We start from the raw sequence: 21577 nt of genomic DNA on the forward strand, positions 1-21577 counted from the left end.
TGCTGCCACAGCTGCTTCCAAATACAGCTTCAAGGGTAACCCCCAAAGCCACCATGGACTATGATGCTACTGTGACTAAAGCTAGTATTGTGACCTTCAAAAGCCTAAAGATGCACAAGGAATCTGACCCATAATGGAGAGCACTAGTTAGATGGCTTCTTAAAACCCTGGTTCTATTGGCACCTGTGGCCTGTTGCTACCTTATCCACCAGAGGGCAGTGTTCCACTCGGCTTAAAGTGGAACCCCAACCCCTACCACCCGTTGAGGTCATGCCTTTCAAAATCCTAGCATTTTAGCTCCTGAAGTGACCCAAAAACAGTGTTTCTTAAAATTTTGCTTGATAGAAATAAATCTTACATTGCAACCAAATATACGTGCATACATATGCAACTCCACATATGTATATATAACAAAAGTTGTATAAAGTAATACTTTACTATGTGTAATACACTCTTCTTTCTTTTTCTTTTTTCTTTCCTTCCTTCCTTCCTTCCTTCCTTCCTTCCTTCCTTCCTTCCTTCTCTTCCTTCCTTCCTCCTTCCTTCTTCCCTCCATCCCTCCCTCCCTCCCTCTCCCTCCCTCCTACGCCTCCCTCTCCCTCCTCCCTCTCCTTCCTTCCTTCCTTCTTCCTTCCTTTCTTCTTTTCTTTCTTTCTTTCTTTTCCTGGAGTCTCGCTCTGTTGCCAGGGCTGGAGTGTAATGGCATGATCTTGGCTCACTGCAACCTCCACCTCCGGTTCAAGCCGATTCTCCTGCCCCAACCTCCCGAGTACGGTGGGGACTCATAGGCCGTCGTGCCACCATGACCAGCTAATTTTTTGTATTTTTGGTAGAGACGGGGTTTCCACCAATCGTTGGCCAGGATGGTCTCGATCCCTTGACCTCATGATCCACCCGCCTCAGTCTCCTAAAGTGCTGGGATTTACAGGCGTGAGCCACCCATAACGCCTCTATTTTCTTTCTTGCCCTTTTTTTTTTTTTTTTTTTGAGAGCAAGTGTCTTGCTCTGTCACCCAGGCTGCAGTGCACGTGGCATGAACAGGGTCACTGCAGTCCTCGAGCTTCTGGGGCTCAAGCAACTCCTTTCACCTCACGCCTCCCAAGTAGCTGGGACCGCTAGGTGGTGTGCCACCATGCCTGATTTTTTTTTTTTTTTTTTTTTTTTTTGGTTTTTTTTTGTAGAGATGAGGCCTTGCTGAGTTGCCTAGGCTGGTCTCAAACTCCTTAGCTCAAGCGATCCTCCAGCCTTGGCCTCCCAAAGTGCTAGGATTACAGGCATAAGCAACTGTGCCTGCTATTCCTTGATTTTTATTTTTATTTATTTTATTATTATTATTTTTTGAGACAGAGTCTTGCTCTGTCACCCAGGCTGGAGTGCACTGGTGTGATCTCAGCTAACTGCAACCTCTGCTTCCTGGGTTCAAGTGGTTCTCGTGTCTCAGCCTCCCAAGTAGCTGGGATTACAGACGTGCACCACTATGCCTGGCTAATTTTTGCATTTTTGGTGGAGATGGGGTTTCACCATGTTGGCCAGGCTGGTCTTGAACTCCTGACCTCAGGTGATCCACCTGCCTCGGCCTCCCAAAGTTCTGGGATTACAGGCGTGAGCTATCATGCCTGGACAATTCTTTCATTTTTAAAAGGTGCTTATTGCCACCAAAAATGAGTTTATTATTCACAAATCAGGTCACCCCACAATTCGAAAATATTGCATTAAAGTTCTTTTAATCCAATACCCTGGATAGTTATGGATGAAGAGAGGTAGGGTTAGAGACGGGACTTACCCAGGTCACTCTGGGATTCACGCAATAACTAGAATGGGACGTCGGGGCTCTGGAGTTTTAACCCGTTGCTTTTTGTCCTGTATTTTACACTTAGAATTTTCTTAATGGGTCTTGGTTATCCCAGTGACATTACTGTTGAGGTGCATCCAGTGCTCAGGCAGGTCACAGCAACAAGGGCGTGTGTGTGTGTGTGTGTGTGTGTGTGTGTGTGTGTTCTCTAGCCCCATGAACAGCGCAGTGGAATATCATCTCAGCCACTGATTGTCAGCTCGGTGCTGGCCTCTAGAAGCTGAGCCTTATGGAATCCTGCATGTGGATCCTCTTTGATAATTTCTCTTACCTGAGTACCCCTGGTGGACCTGGCTTAGCAATGGTTTGTATGATAGCTCAGAAAACAAGCATTAAGTCCATCAGCACATTATATAAATTAAATAGGCGGAGAGTCACTTGCCACTGTCAAAGGATCAGCTTCTGAAATGCAGAAGGTGAAAGTTCTCATGTGGCCCCATCCTTGCTCTGTAGAATGCCACCCGGAGGGTGTTTGAAATTGCCTATAGCCAGGACCGCTTCCTCAAGGATGGCCAGCCGTTTCGCTACATCTCAGGAAGCATTCACTACTCCCGCGTCCCCCGCTTCTACTGGAAGGACCGGCTGCTGAAGATGAAGATGGCTGGGCTGAACACCATCCAGACGTAAGTAGGAGGGCACATGGCTGTCACCTAGGCCTGAACACTCACTCTGGAGAGAGGATACAACTGTATTTCTCAGGGTGGCTATTTGATTGCTCAGAAATGGGAAATAGTCCAGTGTGGTGTTCTGGGAGGGGCTTGTCATGAACTGGACTGGCCCTTTTTCAAATAATCAACTACTTCTTCCAGTCTTCAATTTCAATCATCAGAAATCATTAAATAAATAGCTTAAAAAGGCAAAGGATGGGGGAAGCACACAGAAGTAGCAATGATTGAGGCCTTACCAGATCCAGGGTACTTTATACTAATGATTCCATTCCCTGGAGATAGGTGTTATTGTTCCTGTTTATAGCTGATGAAAGTGAAATTTGCCCAAGGCCATATCTTTGGCTAGTATTTGAAGGGAAGGGAAGGCATGCAGGCAGCTATAGCACAAGTATGGCTGTAGTCATACAAAAAGATAGGCTAACAGGAGAAAAGCATAACAGATCTGTAAGTTTTATCTGACATGAGAGTCTTCAGAAAAGAAGACCCAAGAAAACCTTTTTACACTTAGATTCTTTGAAAGGTTTTGACCTAGTGGTAGTAGACTGAAGCGGGAAACCCCACAAGGCCTGCCTCAACGGATACTTCTTGGCCTTTCTGGGTGGCATTCCTTCCTTCTGGGTATGGAGCAGGACCCCTCTGCAATGAGGGTCTAGAAGGGAGAAGGGAGAGGCGACCTTTCTAGGTTTCATGGCTTGCTTTGGGAGAGAGGGCTTCTAATTTCTATGACCCACACTGGGAGGAATTCTGGTTTGACTTGCTTCAGGGGAGAAGAAGGAGTGGGAGACAGAAGAACAGGAGAAGGTCAGAGAAAGAAGATTTGCTCCTAAGGCCTTCCAATCTCCTTTAGTTCAAAGGACTCAGCATGCCGAGGTGCCATACTTTGGGGTATTGTTTTCTGAGCCCCAGTAACAGAATAAGCCTTGTGCTAAGGTAGATTTCTGAAACCCAGTTTGGCTTTGTGGTTCTGCTGGGGTAATTGTGTAACTTCAGGGTATAGAATTATCCCAATAGTTACCTCTCCGCATCTCTTCTGCTATTGCAAAGTAACGAACAGGGAAGAAAGTTGGTGTGGCTGGCCGCTCTGGCTTTTGCAGTGCTGATGTGGATTGCTGATAACTTTTCAAAGATAAAGAGTGAGAAAACCCAGAGGCAGATTCCGAAGATAGATGGTGAGGGAGAACCCACTCATTCTTCTGGTTCTCATTCTTCTGGAATGCAGTGGCTCAGTCATAGTTCACTGAAACCTTAAAGTGGGCTCAGGTGATCCTCCCACTTCAGCCTCCTGAGTAGTTGGGATTACAGGCACTGCTACCACACCAGCTAATTTTTTTGTTTTGTTTTGTTTTTAGAGATGAAGTCACACTATGTTTCCCATGGTGGTCTTCAACTCTGGGCCTCAAGCGATCCTACTGCTTTGGCCTCCCAGAGTGCGGGGATTACAGAAGTGAGCTACTGTGCCCAGCTATAATTGTTATGTAATAGGAATTAGTGCTGATATAATTCTGGAATTTTCTGTTGTTGTTGCTTTTAAGAAGTGTCCCCACCAAGTTTGATTAGCTTGGGGAGCTGCTGTAAAAATTCATAACAAGATCCCTCCCAAGAGGCTGCCAAATGGGAAGGTCTGTGTGTCCTGTGGTTTATGGTTCTACAAACAGTTTAGACATTTACGTAGGAGATCTGGTTTTTGAGCTCTTTCCCCTTCCACAGAGCACCTCAGTTCAATTATTTATGCAAAATATAATTATAAAAAGCCAAAAACATGACTTACAAACAAATATATAATGGACTTATATCAGAAATTTATTTAACTGGATAAAGAAAATGTGGTACATATACACCATGGAATACTACAAAATCACAAAAAAGAATGAGATCATGTCCTTTGCAGCAACCTGGATGCAGCTAGAGGCTATTACCCTGAGCAAACACGGGGATGGAAAACCAAATACCACATGTTCTCACTTATAAGTGGTAGCTAAACTTCGAGTACATATGGACACAAAGAAGGAAACAACAGACAACGGGGCCTTGAGGGTGGAGGGTGGGAGGAGGGTGAATACCCCTGTTGTGTACTAGGCATATTACCTGGGTGACTAAATAATCTGTACACCAAACCCCCGTGACATGCAATTTACCTGTATAACAAACCTGCACATGTACCCCTGAACCTAAAATAAAAGTTTTGAAAAATTTATTTAACTTATTACCAAGGAAACTAGCTATATGGTAAAGCCAATTCAAAGGAGAATTTGAGGAAGGGAGGTTTATAGCCAGTCAAGAAAGGCATGTTCAAATAAAGTTATCTTTAGAGATAAAACTGGTTAATATCATAAAAGGCAATGAATGAGTTACCTTTGGAGTTGTCTTCTCTGTATGACAATCATCATTTGTTTCTCTCCCAGGCAATAATCTACAAATTAATCTGTAACTTCAAAGTTCTTCCCTTAATCAATAGTAAATAGTAAGTCAAACAAAATATTTCCCTTGGAGAATGAAGGAAGCCTCAGTGGGCCCACTGGACAGTCCTCCATTATAACATGGAAAGGAAATGCAGTCACTGTTTTACCTTATATCCAAATTCTGGATAATTTTTTCTTTTCTTTTCTTTATTTTGACACAGGGTCTCTGTCATCCAGTCTGGAGTGCAGTGGCACAATCACAGCTCACTGCAGCTTCAACCTCCCGAGCTTAAGCAAACCTCCACCTCAAGCCTCCAGGGTAACTGGGACCACAGGCGTGCACCCTGGCTCATTTTTTTGTGTTTTTTGTAGAGGTAGGGTTTCACCATGTTGCCCAGGCTAGTGTCAAATTTCTGGGCTCTGCCCACCGTGGCTTCCCAAAGTGCTGGGATTAGAGGCCTGAGCCACGTGTCCAGCCTTGGATAATTTTTCTTCCAAAGCACCTTCTCCCTCTTATCCTTGTGTTAGCAATAGTCCTAATGAGGCCCCTTCCCCATTCTTCCTTCTTGACTCTGCCAAGTATCCAGGAAGGGGCTGTGTGTATCTCGGCAGGTATGTGCCCTGGAACTTTCATGAGCCCTGGCCAGGACAGTACCAGTTTTCTGAGGACCATGATGTGGAATATTTTCTTCGGCTGGCTCACGAGCTGGGACTGCTGGTTATCCTGAGGCCCGGGCCCTACATCTGTGCGGAGTGGGAAATGGTGAGTGTGGCTAGACTGGGTTCTGCCTGGTGTGTGAGTTGGCAGGCAGCAGCTCTGGGGCAAAGGGCATTAAAGCAGACCTGCATTCCAGAGAGCATGGGGCCTGGGACTGTACCCAGCAGAGGTGTCTTTTACCTTACCAAGGTGCCCAGGCAGAGAGAAACAGGCCGGGGTCAGGGCATGGGCTCTCCTCTCGGTGGTCACTCCTATAACTCAGCTTGTTCATCTGTAAGAAGCAGTTAATGGTATCTTCTCTATCTACCTCACAGGGTAGTTGTGAAACTAAATTGAACAATCTTTATGGAAAGGGCTTTGGTCCTCAAAACGTTGCATTCATGCAGAGTGATCTTAATTGTACTACATTCCAATTTCTAATTTCCCTGCAAGTTATAAACCAAAAAGCCCAGCTCAAATACCTCTTGTCCCTTGAAGCTTTTATTCTTTTCCGTAACTGCTAATAGTAATTTCTGTCTCCTCTGAGCTCCCTTCACGGAATGGACATTATAATGGCTTATTTTTCCTGACCTAGGGAGGATTACCTGCTTGGCTGCTGGAGAAAGAGTCTATTCTTCTCCGCTCTTCCGACCCAGGTAAGTTGTTACAGATGTCTTGAGAAGATTTATAAAAGCTTCAGGCCATTGTGCACATGTACCCTAGAACTTAAAGTATAATAATAATAAAATTAAATTAAAAAAATAAAAAACAGCTTCAGGCTAGGTGCGGTGGCTCACACCTGTAATCCTAGCACTTTGGGAGGCTGAGGCGGGTGGATTACCTGAGGTCAGGAGTTTGAGACCAGCCTAGCCAATATGGCAAAACCTCGCCTCTACTAAAAATACAAAAAATTAGCCAGGCGTGGTGGTGGGCTCCTGGAATCCCAGCTACTCAGGAGGCTGAGGCAGGAGGATTGCTGGAACCCTAGAGGCAGATATTGCAGTGAGCCGAGATCGCGCTAATGCACTATAGCCTGGACGACAGAGCGAGACTACGTCTCAAAACAAACAAAAAAAGCTTCAACAATTTTTATCAAAAGGGGGAGGTATTTTGAAGTTTGGGGTACCTCTGCACAAATACTTTTGAAAGTTTACTGAAAGTCTGAGTGTTTATCACCGTCCAGTGCATAGCACCAAACTAAACCTCTAGGAAATTAAGCTTTGAACTACTTAACCAGATCTTACTGATAAACTGGTAATTCTTTGAATTGGCATTGAGCCCTGTTTGCGGTTGACCAGCTGACCTCAATGCTTTCTCTTCCTATTTACTTAGCATATTCCACAACCAATAATAGCACCTAGCTAATCAAAATGACAAGCCAGGCACAGTGGCTCACACCTGTGATCCCAGGACTTTGGGAGGCCAAGGAGGAGGGATTCCTTGAGCCCAGGAGTTTGAGACGAGCCTAGGTAACATAGTGAGACCCTATCTCTAAGAAAATTTAAAAATTAGCCAGGTGTGCTGGCATGTGCCTGTAGTCCGGCAGGCTGAGGTGGGAGGATTGCCTGAGCCTGGGAGGTTGGGGCTGCAGTGAGCCATGATTGCACCACTGCACTCTAGCCTGGGCAACAGAGAGGGACTTTGTCTCAAAGAAAGAAATAAGGCCGGGCACAGTGGCTCACACCTGTAATCCCAACACTTTGAGAGGCCAAGGCAGGCAGATCACCTGAGGTCGGGAGTTTGAGACCAGCCTGACCAACATGAAGAAACCCTGTCTCTACTAAAAATACAAAATTAGCCGGGTGTGGTGGTGCATGCCTATAATCCCAGCTACTTGGGAGGCTGAGGCAGGAGAATTGCTTGAACCTGGGAAGTGGAGGTTGCAGGGAGCCCAGATTGCGCCATTGCACTCCAGCCTGGGCAACAAGAATGAAACTCTGTCTCAAAAAAAAAAAAAAAAAAAAAAAAAAAAAAAAAAAAAAGAAAGAAAAACAAAATGACAGTTTCTGGGATGGTGTCACTGGATTGCTTGGTAGCTGCAATGCCTTCTATTTTTGTCTACTTTTACAGAGCAATGTGTAAATGATGGTTTTTTTGTCTTACTCCAGTACCTGCATGTTTTGCACACTTAGCATATTATTGGTGTTTTCATATGTAGTAACTCCTTTAATCCTTATGCCAACTTTATGTGGCATGTACTTTTATTATTCCTGTTTGACAATATAAATATATAATTTATTAGAACTTCATTTGATACAGAAAAAAAGTCTTCCTGTGACTGAGAAGAGGACACACTGTTCAGTGACTGTTTTCTTCGTTCAGCAAACGTTGCTTGGATATGTTCTATGCTCCAGGCTTTGTGTCCTATGGCGTCTTAGTCCATTTTCTGTTGCTTGTAACAGAATACCTGAAGCTGAGTAATTTATAAAGAAAAGCATTTATTTCCTACAGTTATGGAGGCCGAGAAGTTCAAGGTGGAAGGGCTGTATCTGGTGAGGGCCTTCTTGCTGGTGGGGACTCTGCAGAGTCCTGAGGGGGCACAGGGCATCACATGGTGAGGGGGCTGAGTGTCCTAGCTCAGATCTCTCTGCCTCTTCTTACAAAGCCACCAGTCCCGTTCCCATGATGACCCATGAATCCATTAACCTATTAATCTATGAATCCATGAGTGGATCAATCTGCTTATGAGGGCTGAGCCCTCAAGACCCAACACCTCTTAAAGGCCCCACCTCTCAATGCTAATGCATTGGGGATTCTGTTTCAACGTGAGTTTCAGAGGGGCAAACATTCCAACTGTAGCAGACAGGTACAGGCACACTGGTCCTTGTCCCCTGAGGAGCTCAGCTGAGGAGACAACTACATGCAGGACAACGTTTGTGAGACTTTTATTTCAGAAGGTACTTGTCGAGTCCCATATATCCTGATCTCTGCTGCCAGCCCTGGTGTAATAAGGCTGCATTGGCTGCATTGGTGTCTCTTTGTACTAAAAGATGTGTGATGGTGTTAAACCAGGGGTGTTCAATCTTTTGGCTTCCCTGGTCTACATTGGAAGAAGAATTGTCTTGGGCCACACATAAAATACACTGACACTAATGATAGCTGATGAGCTAAAAGAAAAATTTTTTTTAAATCATAATTTTTTTTTTTTGAGACAGAATTTCACTCTTGTTGCCCAGGCTGGAGTGCAATGGCGCCATATTGGCTCACCACAACCTCCGCCTCCCAGATTCAAGCAATTCTCCTGCCTCAGCCTCCCGAGTAGCTGGGATTACAGGCATGCACCACCACACCAGGCTAATTTTGCATTTTTAGTAGAGACAGGGTTTCTTCACGTTGGTCAGGCTGGTCTCGAACTCCCGACCTCAGGTGATCTGCCTGCCTCGGCCTCCCAAAGTGCTGGGGTTACAGGCTTGAGCCACCGTGCCCAGCCAAAAAACTCAGAATGTTTTTAAAAAGTTTACAAATCTGTGTAGGGCCACATTCAAAGCCATCCTAGGCTGCATGTGGCTTGCAGGCTGTGGGTTGGACAAGCTTGTGTTAAACTGTTCTTGTTTTCCAGATTACCTGGCAGCTGTGGACAAGTGGTTGGGAGTCCTTCTGCCCAAGATGAAGCCACTCCTCTATCAGAATGGAGGGCCAATTATAACAGTGCAGGTAACCCTGGAGTTGAGCATGGATGGATTGGGGGAGGGGTTTCCATCCATCTATATTATATAAATGATAGGAGTGATGCAGACATGAGCCTCATAGATCTGTTTCTTTAAGAGGTAATGCCGCAGATAGTGCTTTTAGTTAAATTGCATTTGGGAAGGCATTACCATTTTTGAATGCCTGCTATGTGGCAGGCTTTGTGCTGGGTGCTTTGTAAATGCTATTCAATTCTTCCAACCACTGTCTCTTTTCAATGAGGAAGTTTGAAAAGGTTAAGTGACTTGGCCAAGGTCACCCAGCCAGCAGGTGGCAGAATTAGGATAGTATCCTAATTCTGCGGATTCCAGGGTTTGTCTCTCTGTCTCTCCTGCAATATTATTTTCTGGCAGCAGGCATGCAGCATGGACTGAAACACTTTGGTATCGGCACTGCCTCGGCAGTCAGATAAACCTGGAATGGAAAAGGATGTGGTCAACTGGGGCTGTTATGTTTCCTCTCTTGCTTTCTGCCCCATTCTCCTTCTTCCATGTGTTCTTGGCTCTGCAAGGACTAGTATACTGTGGGGTACATTGAACTTCAACAGTTTTTGGTGTTGGTAAAATTACTTAGGTGAAACATAAAACTGTGTTCATTGAACATTGACCAAGGATACCAAGGATGCTCTTTATTTTATTTATTTATTTATTTATTTTTTTTGAGACAGAGTCTCACTCTGTCGCCCAGGCTGGATGGAGTGCAGTGGCGCAATCTCGGCTTACTGCAACCTCTGCCTCCTGGGTTCAGGTGATTCTCCCACCTCAGCCTCCCATGTAGCTGGGATTACAGGTGCATGCCACCACGCCTGGCTGATTTTTGTATTTTAGTAGAGACGGGGTTTCACCGTTTTGGCCGGGCTGGTCTCAAACTCCTGACCTCAGGTGATCTGCCTGCCTTGGCCTTCCAAAGTGCTGGGATTACAGGCATGAGTCCCTGTGCCCGGCCATGACCAAGTATGCTGTTATGGAAAAGAGTAAAGGTTTTTTTTTTTTTTTTTTTGAGACAGGGTCTCGCTCTGTCGCCCAGGCTGGAATGCAGTGGCACGACCTCGGCTCACTGCAACCTCTGCCTCCTGGGTTCAGGTGACCCTCCTGCGTCAGCCTCCTGAGTAGCTGGCATTATAGGCGTGCGCCACGATGCCCGGCTATGTTTTTGTATTTTTAGTAGAGACGGGGTTTCACCATGTTGACCAGGCTGGTCTCAAACTCCTGACCTCAGGTGATCCACCCACCTCGGCCTCCCAAAGTGCTGGGATTACAGGCATGAGCCACTGCTCGTGGCCATGACCAAGGATGCTTTTATGGAAAAAAGTAAAGTTATGTAAAAGTGGCTGCATCCTGGACATCGCAGGGATGCAGAGTGGCGCTCCCTAGGGGAGTGTGGGCCAGGCTTCCTTCTTATGAACAGGACTAGAGGCAGCTTGTGGGGATGGATCATGGTAGGGCGGGAGCATGGGCGCTCCCTCGCCTTTCAGATGTAGGTGGACAGAGGTGCTGAGAGGGCTGCACTGGCCAGGGTGTCCGTTCTGAGGCTTTGCGGTGGGAGGAGATGTCTTCTTGAGAGAGGCCAGGTTGCTGCTCACGGCGGGATGTGTGAGTCGCCCCACATGCCCCTCTCTGTTACCGTCTTAAGTCTGTACTGGTTAAGCTCATAGGAACCACATTTTCCTACATGAAGATGTCAAGTCTGAAACGTGGGTGCGTCTTTGCTTTGCATGGCTGTGTTGTCTTCCTTTCTTCTGGTCTCAGGTGCAAACCCTCTTTGGATGCCCTCTTTTTTTCGGTCTCTGCTTCTCCTTGAATCACTTTCAATTTCTGCTCACAACTTTTCTGCCCCTTTGATTTTGGAAGTGCCACAAAAAGTGTGATCAAGTATTAATTCTGCAGAGGCGAAGCTGATTGTCGTGGAGCTATTTCTTCTTGTGTCCATCCCTAGCAACCTCAGATGACTTTAACTTGACCCTGGGTCCTGCCAGTTGACTCCGGCCTCCTCCTTCTCATCCTCTCCCCTTCCCATCTCCACATGCTTGAATCCCGTCTAATCATTTTTACCCCTTGTTTACAAAATAAACAAGTGTAGAGAGACATAAGAAAGCAGAAAAAACATAATTGTTGCTCAGACCTCAGGAGCCATAGCAAAGCTCTTCACATTTTGGGAGTTTCCTTGAATATTTTCTATGCCTTTTTTTTTTCTTCTTTCTTACAGAGTAAGTTCATTCTCTGTGACCTATTTTCTGTGTGGCTTTTTTTGCTTCATTCTTTGTCATGAGCACTTTTTCATGTCGTTAACAATTCTTTCATCATCTTTCATGGTTGTCCTACTTACCTTCCGACGCACAGTTCCTATACGTGTTCCCTCTGTCCGGAAGCCGTCCCAATTGACATATTGGTTTCCGTAAGACTTTCAGAACCGTCACTAGTGCCTCCTTTTGTGAAGCACACGTGGGAGCAGTTTCATCCCTGACACACTGTGTCTCTAGTCTCCTGGCCCCCCATGCCTCTGCCTGGCAGCCATGAGGGCACATCATGTGTTTGTGCACATCACATACCCACCAAACAGCTCTGGAATGGAATAGAAGCTGATTGACTTGATAAGAAGAGGCCGGGCGTGGTGGCTCATGCCTGTAATCCCAGCACTTTGGGAGGCTGAGAGGGGCAGATCACAAGGTCAGGAGATCGAGACCATCCTGGCTAACATGGTGAAACCCCGTCTCTACTAAAAAAATACAAAAAACTAGCCAGGCGAGGTGGCGGGCGCCTGTAGTCCCAGCTACTCAGGAGGCTGAGGCAGGAGAATGGCATGAACCCGGGAGGCGGAGCTTGCAGTGAGCCAGGATCCAGCCACTGCACTCCAGCCTGGGTGACAGAGCGAGACTCCGTCTCAAAAAAAAAGAAGGAACTGGGGGATTTGTAGACAGTATTTCTTTTTGTTGTTGTTATCATTTTTGTTTTTTGACACAGAGTCTCGCTCTGTCACCAGGCTGGAGTGCAGTAACACGATCTTGGCTCACTGCAACCTCCACCTCCCAGGTTCAAGTGATCCTCCTGCTTCAGCCTCCCGAGTAGCTGGGACTACAGGTGTGCGCAACCACACCGGCTAATTTTGTATATTTTTAGTGGAGATGGGGTTTCACCATGTTGGTCAGGATGGTCTCAATCTCTTGACCTCGTGATCCACCCACCTCGGCCTCCCAAAGTGCTGGGATTACAGGCATGAGCCACTGCCCCAGGCCTGTAGACAGTAATTCTATCTGTAAAGATTTCTGTAAAAGGGCCAGGCATGGTGGCTCAATGCCTGTAATCCCAGCACTTTGGAAGGCCGAGGCAGGAGGATCTCTTGAGCCCAGGAGTTCAAGACCAGCCTGGGCAACATAGTGAAACTCCATCACTACAAAAAATTGAAAAATTAGCTGGGTATGGTGGCATGCGCCTGTGTTCCCAGCCATTCAGGGGGCAGAGGCAGGAGGATCACTTGAGCCTGGGAGGTTGGGGCTGCAGTGAGCCGTGGTCACACCACTCAGTGCACTCCAGCCTGGGAAACAAAATGACACTGTCTCAAAAAGTAAAGATTTCTATAAAAGCCGTTTTGTGTCTCTGTCTTAATTCATGTTGAAGGGTAGAAAATGGTGGCTTTACTCAATTCTTGATGTTGGTTTTCTCTCTCAGTGCTCAGAGTTTGAGATGGCCAGGGAGGAGCTACGTGTTTGCAGCCAGGGTAAAAATGAGTCAGACCAGAAGGCTCAAATCCCTGTCTGAGAACATTTAGGGCCCTCAACACTGTTGTGTTACAGATACAAGAAGCCAGGTCTGTGCCTTTACTCATCCTCGTGATTCAGTCAGATATGCAGATGTTTCTCTTTTGGGGGGATTAGCTGAGCCAGTGCCACCTATGATGGTTTGCATATGTGGATGTTTATCTCAGTTTCTGCCTGAAAAAACTAAAGCCATTGATAATATCCAAGGTGAAAATAATTAGGAGTGGACGACCTTCCACCCACAACTTTACTTCATCCAATTAACAGGGCATTCATCATGAGGTAATAAGCCTATTTGTGACTTTTTGGAAGAGCAACATCTTTAAAAGTCTCTGGTGCTTAAGGAGCTTACAGAATGGAGGCAGTTACTCTAGAACAAAGACCTGCAAATTATGGCCACCACCTACGTTTTTTTGTAAGTAAAAGTATATTGGAATCGCCACACTATTTGTTTATATATTGTCTTTGGCCACTTTTGTACTATAGTGGCAGAGTTGAGTAGTTGAGATGGAGACCTCTATGGCTGCAACGCCTAAAATATTTACTCTCTGGTGGTTATTTGTTTGTTTGTTTGTTTGTTTTAAGACGGAGTCTCACTCTGTCACCCAGGCTGAAGTTCAGTGGCGTAATCTCTGCTCATAGCAACCTCTGCCTCCCAGGTTCAAGCAATTCTTGTGCCTCAGCCTCTCAAATAGCTGGGATTATAGGCGCCTGCCACCACACCTGGCTAGTTTTTTTGTATTTTTAGTAGAGATAGGGTTTCATCATGTTGACCAGACTGGTTTCGAACTCCTGACCTCAAGTGATCCACCTGCCTCAGCCTCCCAAAGTACTAGGATTACAGGCGTGAGCCACCACGCCCAGCCTGGTGTTGTATTTAAAAGGTTTGTTGACTCCTGCTCTAGAAACATCAGTGTTCCTCTGAACCTAGCCAAGACTTTTTCTATGGGTTTTTCAAGCCTTTTCATTTGTATGTTTCACCCACCCCCAGCCTTCACACACCTCTTTTTTTCCTAATTGGTAGTAACATAGAACTTGCGTGGAGTCTTAGCTGCTAGCATTTTGAACACTTACTAGATGCCAGATCTATGCAAAGTTCTAGTCATGTATTGACTCAGTTAATCCTCGTGATAACCCATCAAGTTAGGTACACTTTACAGGTGGAGTCCCATGGGTAGGAAGTGGCAGAGCTCAGATTTGCATGTAGATGGTTGGGCCTTTGCCAGCCATGCCTGTGACTAGAACTCTAAGCTGCCTCACAATTGTGCTTTTCTTGCTCTCTCAAAACCTAACCAAACTATGTGTATACATTTTTTACAAGCCTGTTTATTTTAGGGTATATGATACAATGATGATAATGGATAAATAAGATCTGGAAAAGCAAGATGATAAGAAAACCAAGGTTGAGTTGGGGTATGGGGGGTGGGCGGAAGAGAACACGAGGTGCAGAGGCTGTGAGACCATTTAGTTGCTGGAGCTGACTTTTAAGATCTTTAGCTCTGAATTTCTTGACAGCCAGATGATAAAAAGGAGACATAGTCATGTAAGTAGCACTTATAAAGGCGGAGAAAAGAACCTTGCCAGCATTTACAAAGCTTTTCTTAGCATTTATCTAAATTATTGCAAAAGGAACTTGCATGGAACTCATCAATGGGAGTTTTCTACTCTGCGTAAGTAGCAAATACGTCCTCTTCCAGGAAGGTTTCATGACCAGTGAATTCTCTGTCCTGGGCATGCATGCTACAGTCTGTTTTACTTCTTGAACCCAAAATCTGAAAGTATTGCCAGAGGGATCCTCTCTGAGAGAAGGATCATTCATGAAACCATTTGGGAGGCAGGACTGTGCAGATAAGGACAGCAGCATTTAGTTCATTTTCATCACTCACCATTCTTCTCCCACTCTCCAACTCTGCACATGGACGAAATTGAGCTGTTGGTGATATCAAATATGGAGGAATACCCTCTTCCCATTCCCTTCCCAAGTTCAGAGCCTTTTCTTCTAGAGCTACCTCGGGCTGTCCCTCCAAGGAACCTTCCCTACCAATCTCTCCCAGCCACTCAGGCTAAGCACCTCTTTTCTGGGGGCTCACAGTTTCTTGTGCTTATGTTTAAAGATCACGTATTCCCAGGATCTCAAATATTTTTGTATTATGTGCACGTTAAAATTTTATGGTTGGGCATTTTAAAAATTTTTATAAATGAAATATAGCATACATATATAAATGTGCAGTGTAATGAATCACTATGGTGTGAACACCCACATAAACACCAACCAAGGTCAGGAAACAGCACGTGGTCAGTGCCCCAGAAGCTTCCCAGGTGTCCTTGTTGATCATACACCATTTCATCCCACTGTCCTGACTCTTATGGCCATCAGTTTTTTGCTTTTCTTTATACTTTTACCACCTATGTGTGTACTCAGACTTTATAGTTAGGTTTTGATTGTTTTGAATTTTCTCTAAAGGGGATTGTACTGTATGTATTTTTCAGTGTCATGCTTCTTTCACCTGACATTATATTCCTAAGATTCTTTGGTGTATTGGGTAGAGCTGAAGTTCATTTGTTTTATTGCCCGAGAGCAATGTTTCTTTTTTTTTTTTTTTTTTTTTTTTTTTTGAGACGGAGTCTCGCTCCATCACCCAGGCTGGACTGCAGTGGTGCGATCTTGGCTCACTGCAAGCTCCACCTCCCGGGTTCACACCATTCTCCTGCCTCAGCCTCCCGAGTAGCTGGGACTACAGGCGCCCGCCATCACGCCCGGCTAGTTTTTTGTATTTTTAGTAGAGACGGGGTTTCACTGTGTGAGCTGGGATGGGATAGTCTCGATCTCCTGACCTCGTGATCTGCCCGCCTCAGCCTCCCAAAGTGCTGGGATTACAGGCGTGAGCCACCGCGCCCGGCCGAGAGCCATGTTTCTTAACCTGTTTTTTTCATCATTGCCCCCAAGGATCCCTTTTAAACTTTTTTTCTAAGTGTCTTCTCCTCTCCACCATGAAATTTTAGTACCTGAGATATTGTATATTGGTTTATTTGCTCTGTGTGTGTGTGTGTATATATATATATATGTTTAATATATTTTATCCCCAAAGCATCCATTTTTACCCCCTCAGGGATGCTACCCACCTCATTGAGAATGCGTGCTTCAGAGCAGAGACCCCGCCCTCAGCACTGTTGCCATGTTGCACCTGATAATTCTTCACTCTGGGGCTTCCCTGTGCACTGTGGAATGTCTAGCAGCATCCCTGGGCCTCTAGCCACTGGATGCCCTGAGCACGTCCCCCTAGGTGTGACAATCACAAACATTTCCAGACATAGCCACATGTCCCCTGTGGGGCTAAAGAGCTCCTGGTTGAGAACCACTGATGTTATTGAGCACAAACTGAACACCAGTGTGTGTGTGACAGCAGGTCGAATAAACATGCCGTGTCTGTCCCTGGCATTCACCCTTCTTATTGCCATGGAGATTTTGCATAGCGTATTAAGGGAAAACACAGTTACAACTGGTGCACGTAATATGATGCCAGTTTTGAGGAAAGAAAACACTGCTGTATATTATTTGTGTATATTTGGGGAGTGTGTGGGTCTGTGTAAATCTAGACGGCTGTATACTAAAATGCTTGCAGTGATTATCTCTGGGCAATGGAATTAATGGATACTTTTCCTGTTTTCTGTTCATTTTTCTAGCGTTTCTACCATGGGAAGGGATTATTTATGTGATGTTTAAAGTATCTACTTTCTGTTTTAGGGAAGAATACCACTACAATCTGAACACCAGTTTGGTGTTTTGTTGTTTTTCTTATTTCTCAGTGGTGGGAGAGGGTTAATAGGAGATAAAGTTTTATGGTGAATTGTTGGTGGTTTTTTCTAGTCAGTTTTGAGGTCTGAGTGAAGGAAGTTTTTCTGGCAATCATTAAGCCTTGTCATCTTAGCAGATGCTCAGATATTTTCCCACACAAAAGCTTGCATTAGGATGGCTACATTGGGATCTCCTCATTTTTCCCTGCTCTTTTTTCACTCACAGGTTGAAAATGAATATGGCAGCTACTTTGCCTGTGATTTTGACTACCTGCGCTTCCTGCAGAAGCGCTTTCACCACCATCTGGGGGATGATGTGGTTCTGTTCACCACGGACGGCGCACATGAAATATTCCTGCAATGTGGGGCCCTGCAGGGCCTCTACACCACAGTGGACTTTGGACCAGGTTGGTGTTTGTAGTAACAGAAATTGCAGCTTCAAATCAGCTTTTTACTCAGTCAGTTGCTCTGGGCAGCTGTTGTTTTCAGTGTCGTGGGCAGATTGAGATTTTTCACTTCCTTTTTCAAGGAGCAGGTAGAATAGAATACTTGCACGCCTCACTAACAGAGGGTCATCTGTAGGCCAAGAGCTTCCAGGGTAGCTGCATTTTCAGCACTGGTGGAGCTAGCCTGGAACATGGAGTCTCAGGGGCTGGGCTGGCCCACCCAAGATGAAGAAGCAGGTGGGCGGCTCCAGCTGTGAGAAGCGCTACCTGGAGGCAGTCACCTTTTAGGCTGTGTCTGGGGCGTGCTTCTCGGCTCTTTCTGCCCTCCCTGACCTCCCACTCAGGGTTATGTCTTGGCCGTAGCCAACCTTGAGGTCAGCCACTGGCTGGGAACTTACCGTACGCTTTGTTACCTTTCTGCATAACTTAGAACACCAAACTGTCAGGGCTGGAGATGGTTTGGCAGATGTTACAAAAGCTGTGCCAGATTCCTTACACAGTGCTGGGTAAACTGTGGAGATGCTGCAAGTGAAAGTTACAGATGGGTGGGCAATGTGGTTACGATGCTTCTGGCCATAAGTAATATGAAGAGAGTCTTCATTTAGGACAGCATCTTTCATAAAGGATATGACAGCTGTATTTGTCCATTCTTGCACTGCTCTAAATAAATACCAGAGACTGGGTAACTTATAAAGAAAAGAGGTTTAGTTGACTTCCAGGCTGTACAGGAAGCCTGGTGGCAATAACTTCTGGGGAGGCCTTAAGAAACTTAAAATCTTGGCAGAAGGCAAAGGGAAAGCAGGTACATCTTACATGGCCAGAGCAGGAGGGAGAGATAGGAGGGGAAGTGCTACGCACTTTTAGACAACCAGATCTCGTAACTTGTTCACTCACTATCAGGAGAATAGCACTGAGGGGATGGTGCTAACCCATTCACAAGAACTCCACCCCCATGATCCAGTCGCCTGCCACCAGGCCCTACCTCCAACACTGGGGATTACAGTTCAACATGAGATTTGGTGGGGACACAGATCCAAACCGTATCAACAGCTAAATGTCTGACTGGACTTTTGTGTGTGTGTGTGGCTATGAAAGACATTATTGAGACAATTGCAATCTTTGAATAAAGTCTGTAGACTAGATAAGAGTATTGTATCAGTGTAATTTCCTGATTTTTATAAGTATATTGTGTTTATTTAAAGAATGCCTTTGTTCTGAGGGAATGAACACTGAAGTATTTAGGGATAAAGGGCCGTCACATCTGAAATTTATTCTCAGATGGCTCAGAAAAATGTATATTTTTATAGAGAAACTCATAGAGTAAATCTAGTAAAATGCTAACAATTGGGAAATCTAGGTGAAGGGAATAGGAGAGTTTTTTTGTACTATTTTTACAACATTCTATAAGTTTGAAATTACTGCAGAATAAAAAGTTACAGGCTAGGCGTGGTGGCAAGTGCCTGTAGTCGTAGCTGCTTGGGAGGATGAGGCGGGAAGATCACTTGAGCCCAGGAGTTCAAGGCTGCAGTGAGCTGTGATCGTGCCACTGTACCCCAACCTGGGCAACAGAGCAAGACCCTGTCTCAAAAAAAGATACACACACACAAAAAAGACCAGTTCCTTGAGTAGCATAAAGACCCTGATGTTTTCCCCTCTGAGGTATAAGGCACTTCATGCACATCGCACATCCAAGGCTTGCCTCTCTTGAGAGGGATGTACAGAAGACTGAAATGAGGAAATTAGCCTGGTGTCGCTTTTTTTTTTTTTTCTTTGAGATGGAATTTCTCTCTTGTTGCCCAGGCTGGAGTGCAATGACATGATCCCAGCTCACTGCAACCTCTGCCTCCTGGGTTCAAGCATTCTCCTACCTCAGTCTCCCAAGCAGCTGGGATTACAGGCACCTGCCACCACGCCTGGCTAATTTTTGTATTTTTAGTAGAGATGGGGTTTCACCATGTTGGCCAGGGTGGTCTCAAACTCCTGACCTCACGTGATCCGCCTGCCTTGGCCTCCCAAAGTGTTGGGATTACAGGCGTGAGCCACGGCGCCCAGTCTGTAGTCACATTTTTAAGGAGGTTCTTCTACCGTATCAAAAAAGAGAAGAACAGAAAAGAACTGACCTTAAGTGAATGGAGTGTTTCGAGAGCATTTGGTGATAGAAGGACTCATCCGTTAGATTGGTTACGTTGATGCAAAAGTGATTGCAGTTTTTGCCTTAAAAAAACAAACAACAAACAAACAAAAAAACAGGCCCAGTGCAGTGCCTCCCACCTGTAATCCCAGCACTTTGGGAGGCTGAGGTGGGCGGATCATGAGGTCAGGAGTCTGAGAGCAGCCTGGCCAACATGGTGAAATCCCATCTCTACTAAAGATACAAAAATTAGCTGGTATAAAAATCATGGTGGCACACTCCTGTAATCCCAGCTACTCAGGAGGCTGAGGCAGGAGAATTGCTTGAGCCCAGGAGGCGGAGGTTGCAGTAACCTGAGATCGTGCCACTGTGCTCCAGCCTGGGCGACAAAGCGAAACTCCATCTCAAAAAAAAAAAAAAAAAAAGAAAAGAAAACCATGACAAAAACCACAATTACTTTTGCACCAAGCTAATACAAAGTGCTGCAGAGGAAGTGACGTGCCAGTTTCCTCCTGCTTTGGCCAGGCTTCTCATCACAGGGATGAAAAAGCATGACATTTTTCTGTTGGGAGGAACAAATTGAAGGTGATTATGAATGTGTTTTAAGCATAATTTGTATGAGGTGACAGTATGACTGTCTCTGCTGGGGGTTGGAGAAGATACAACCACAAGGCCAGGGTACCTGGGGCAGACAGGCCCTCCAGTCAGAGACTTTTGCCAGCTTCATGGCTTTGTGTGGGAGAGGGGCATTGCCCGGTGGGTCTTATGAGAACAGTGTTTAAAGATCTGAATGCCACCTAATGCTTAATAGTGAAAAAGACAACCAATGAGATTCTGCTCTTTCTCGATCAGCATATTCTGTCCTGAAAGCTGGCCTTACAGAGAAGCCAAATGCCCATCTCAGAGCAAGTGATTATCAGAGGGTCTTGGCTGGGGCCACATCCACCCTGGGATACCTGTTGTGGGAACTGGGTCGTGAAGTGTGGGGCCAGGGCATCCTCTGCTTGGGTTGGTGTGGACACTGCTCATGCTTCCTCTTTCCCCAGTGTTTGGCAGCCCATTCCTTCTCTGTGGAGAAATTCTTTTCTTTTCTTTTTTTTTTTTTTTTGAGACGGAGTCTCGCTCTGTGTCCCAGGCTGGAGTGCAGTGGCTGGATCTCAGCTCACTGCAAGCTCCACCTCCCAGGTTCACGCCATTCTTCTGCCTCAGCCTCCCAAGTAGCTGGGACTACAGGCGCCCGCCACCTCGCCCAGCTAGTTTTTTTCTATTTTTTAGTAGAGACGGGGTTTCACCGTGTTAGGCAGGGTGGTCTCGATCTCCTGACCTCGTGATCCACCTGCCTCGGCCTCCCAAAGTGCTGGGATTACAGGCTTGAGCCACTGCACCCGTCCTCTTTTTCATTTTAGAGGAGGGAGGGAAAATGGAAGACACAAGAGGAAAGACAAGACACCCCTAATGGGATATTTCATGAGGAAAACTTGAGAGCAAGTGGTTTGGAATGGCTAATGTACAAATTAGAATCCAGAGTATATTCCAATATTCAGGGGTAAACACAACTAGAGCACCCACATCCTTTTGATTTGTTAATTAACTGGCAAATATTTGTGGCACTATCATGTGTATGGTGTTATGGAGGCTGTAAGTATCTTCAAACCAGGCCTATCCTGTGGGGTGCATCCAGGTCAACCAGGTGTTCTTGTGAAGAGACAAGCACACAAGATATGTATCCAGGCCCTGGGGAAACACAGGTAAAGAAGACAGGCCTGTGAAGGGAGCTGTTGTGCAGACAGGAAAGGCCATGGGGACCTCTTCAGAGAGGAAGAGTATCCTCGGTCCACACACATCCTCAGATGGGTCCAATCTGAAGCTAGCCTGGAAGTATTCCAGTCCCATGGGGTGTGGGAAGGGAAAGGGGCCTGTCTTAGTCAGTTTGGGCTGCTATAACAAAATACCTTAGACTGGGTAATTTATAAACAAAAGAACTTTATTGCTCACAGCTCTAGAGGTGGTGAAGTCCAAACTTAAGATGCCAGCAGATTCAGTGTCTGGCAAGGACTTGCTCTCTGCTTCAAAGATGGTGCCATGCCTTCTTCCTGTGCCCTCATGTGGCCAGGAAGCGCCGTTGAGCCTCTTTTATTTATTTATTTA

General features: G+C 45.7%; 1 protein-coding gene across 1 annotated transcript in view; it reads left to right on the plus strand.

Moving 5' to 3' along the window:
- Positions 1-21577, plus strand: part of GLB1 (galactosidase beta 1) — a 114990-nt gene that overhangs the window by 23294 nt on the left and 70119 nt on the right. Inside the window, 5 exon segments of the mRNA XM_017892923.1 lie at positions 2306-2475; positions 5532-5682; positions 6212-6272; positions 9176-9270; positions 17079-17259. Of these exon segments, the coding sequence (XP_017748412.1) occupies positions 2306-2475; positions 5532-5682; positions 6212-6272; positions 9176-9270; positions 17079-17259 (658 nt within the window).

Source organism: Rhinopithecus bieti, unplaced genomic scaffold (genome assembly GCF_001698545.2).
Source record: "Rhinopithecus bieti isolate Rb0 unplaced genomic scaffold, ASM169854v2 scaffold_22039, whole genome shotgun sequence".
Taxonomy (NCBI): Eukaryota; Metazoa; Chordata; class Mammalia; order Primates; family Cercopithecidae; genus Rhinopithecus; species Rhinopithecus bieti.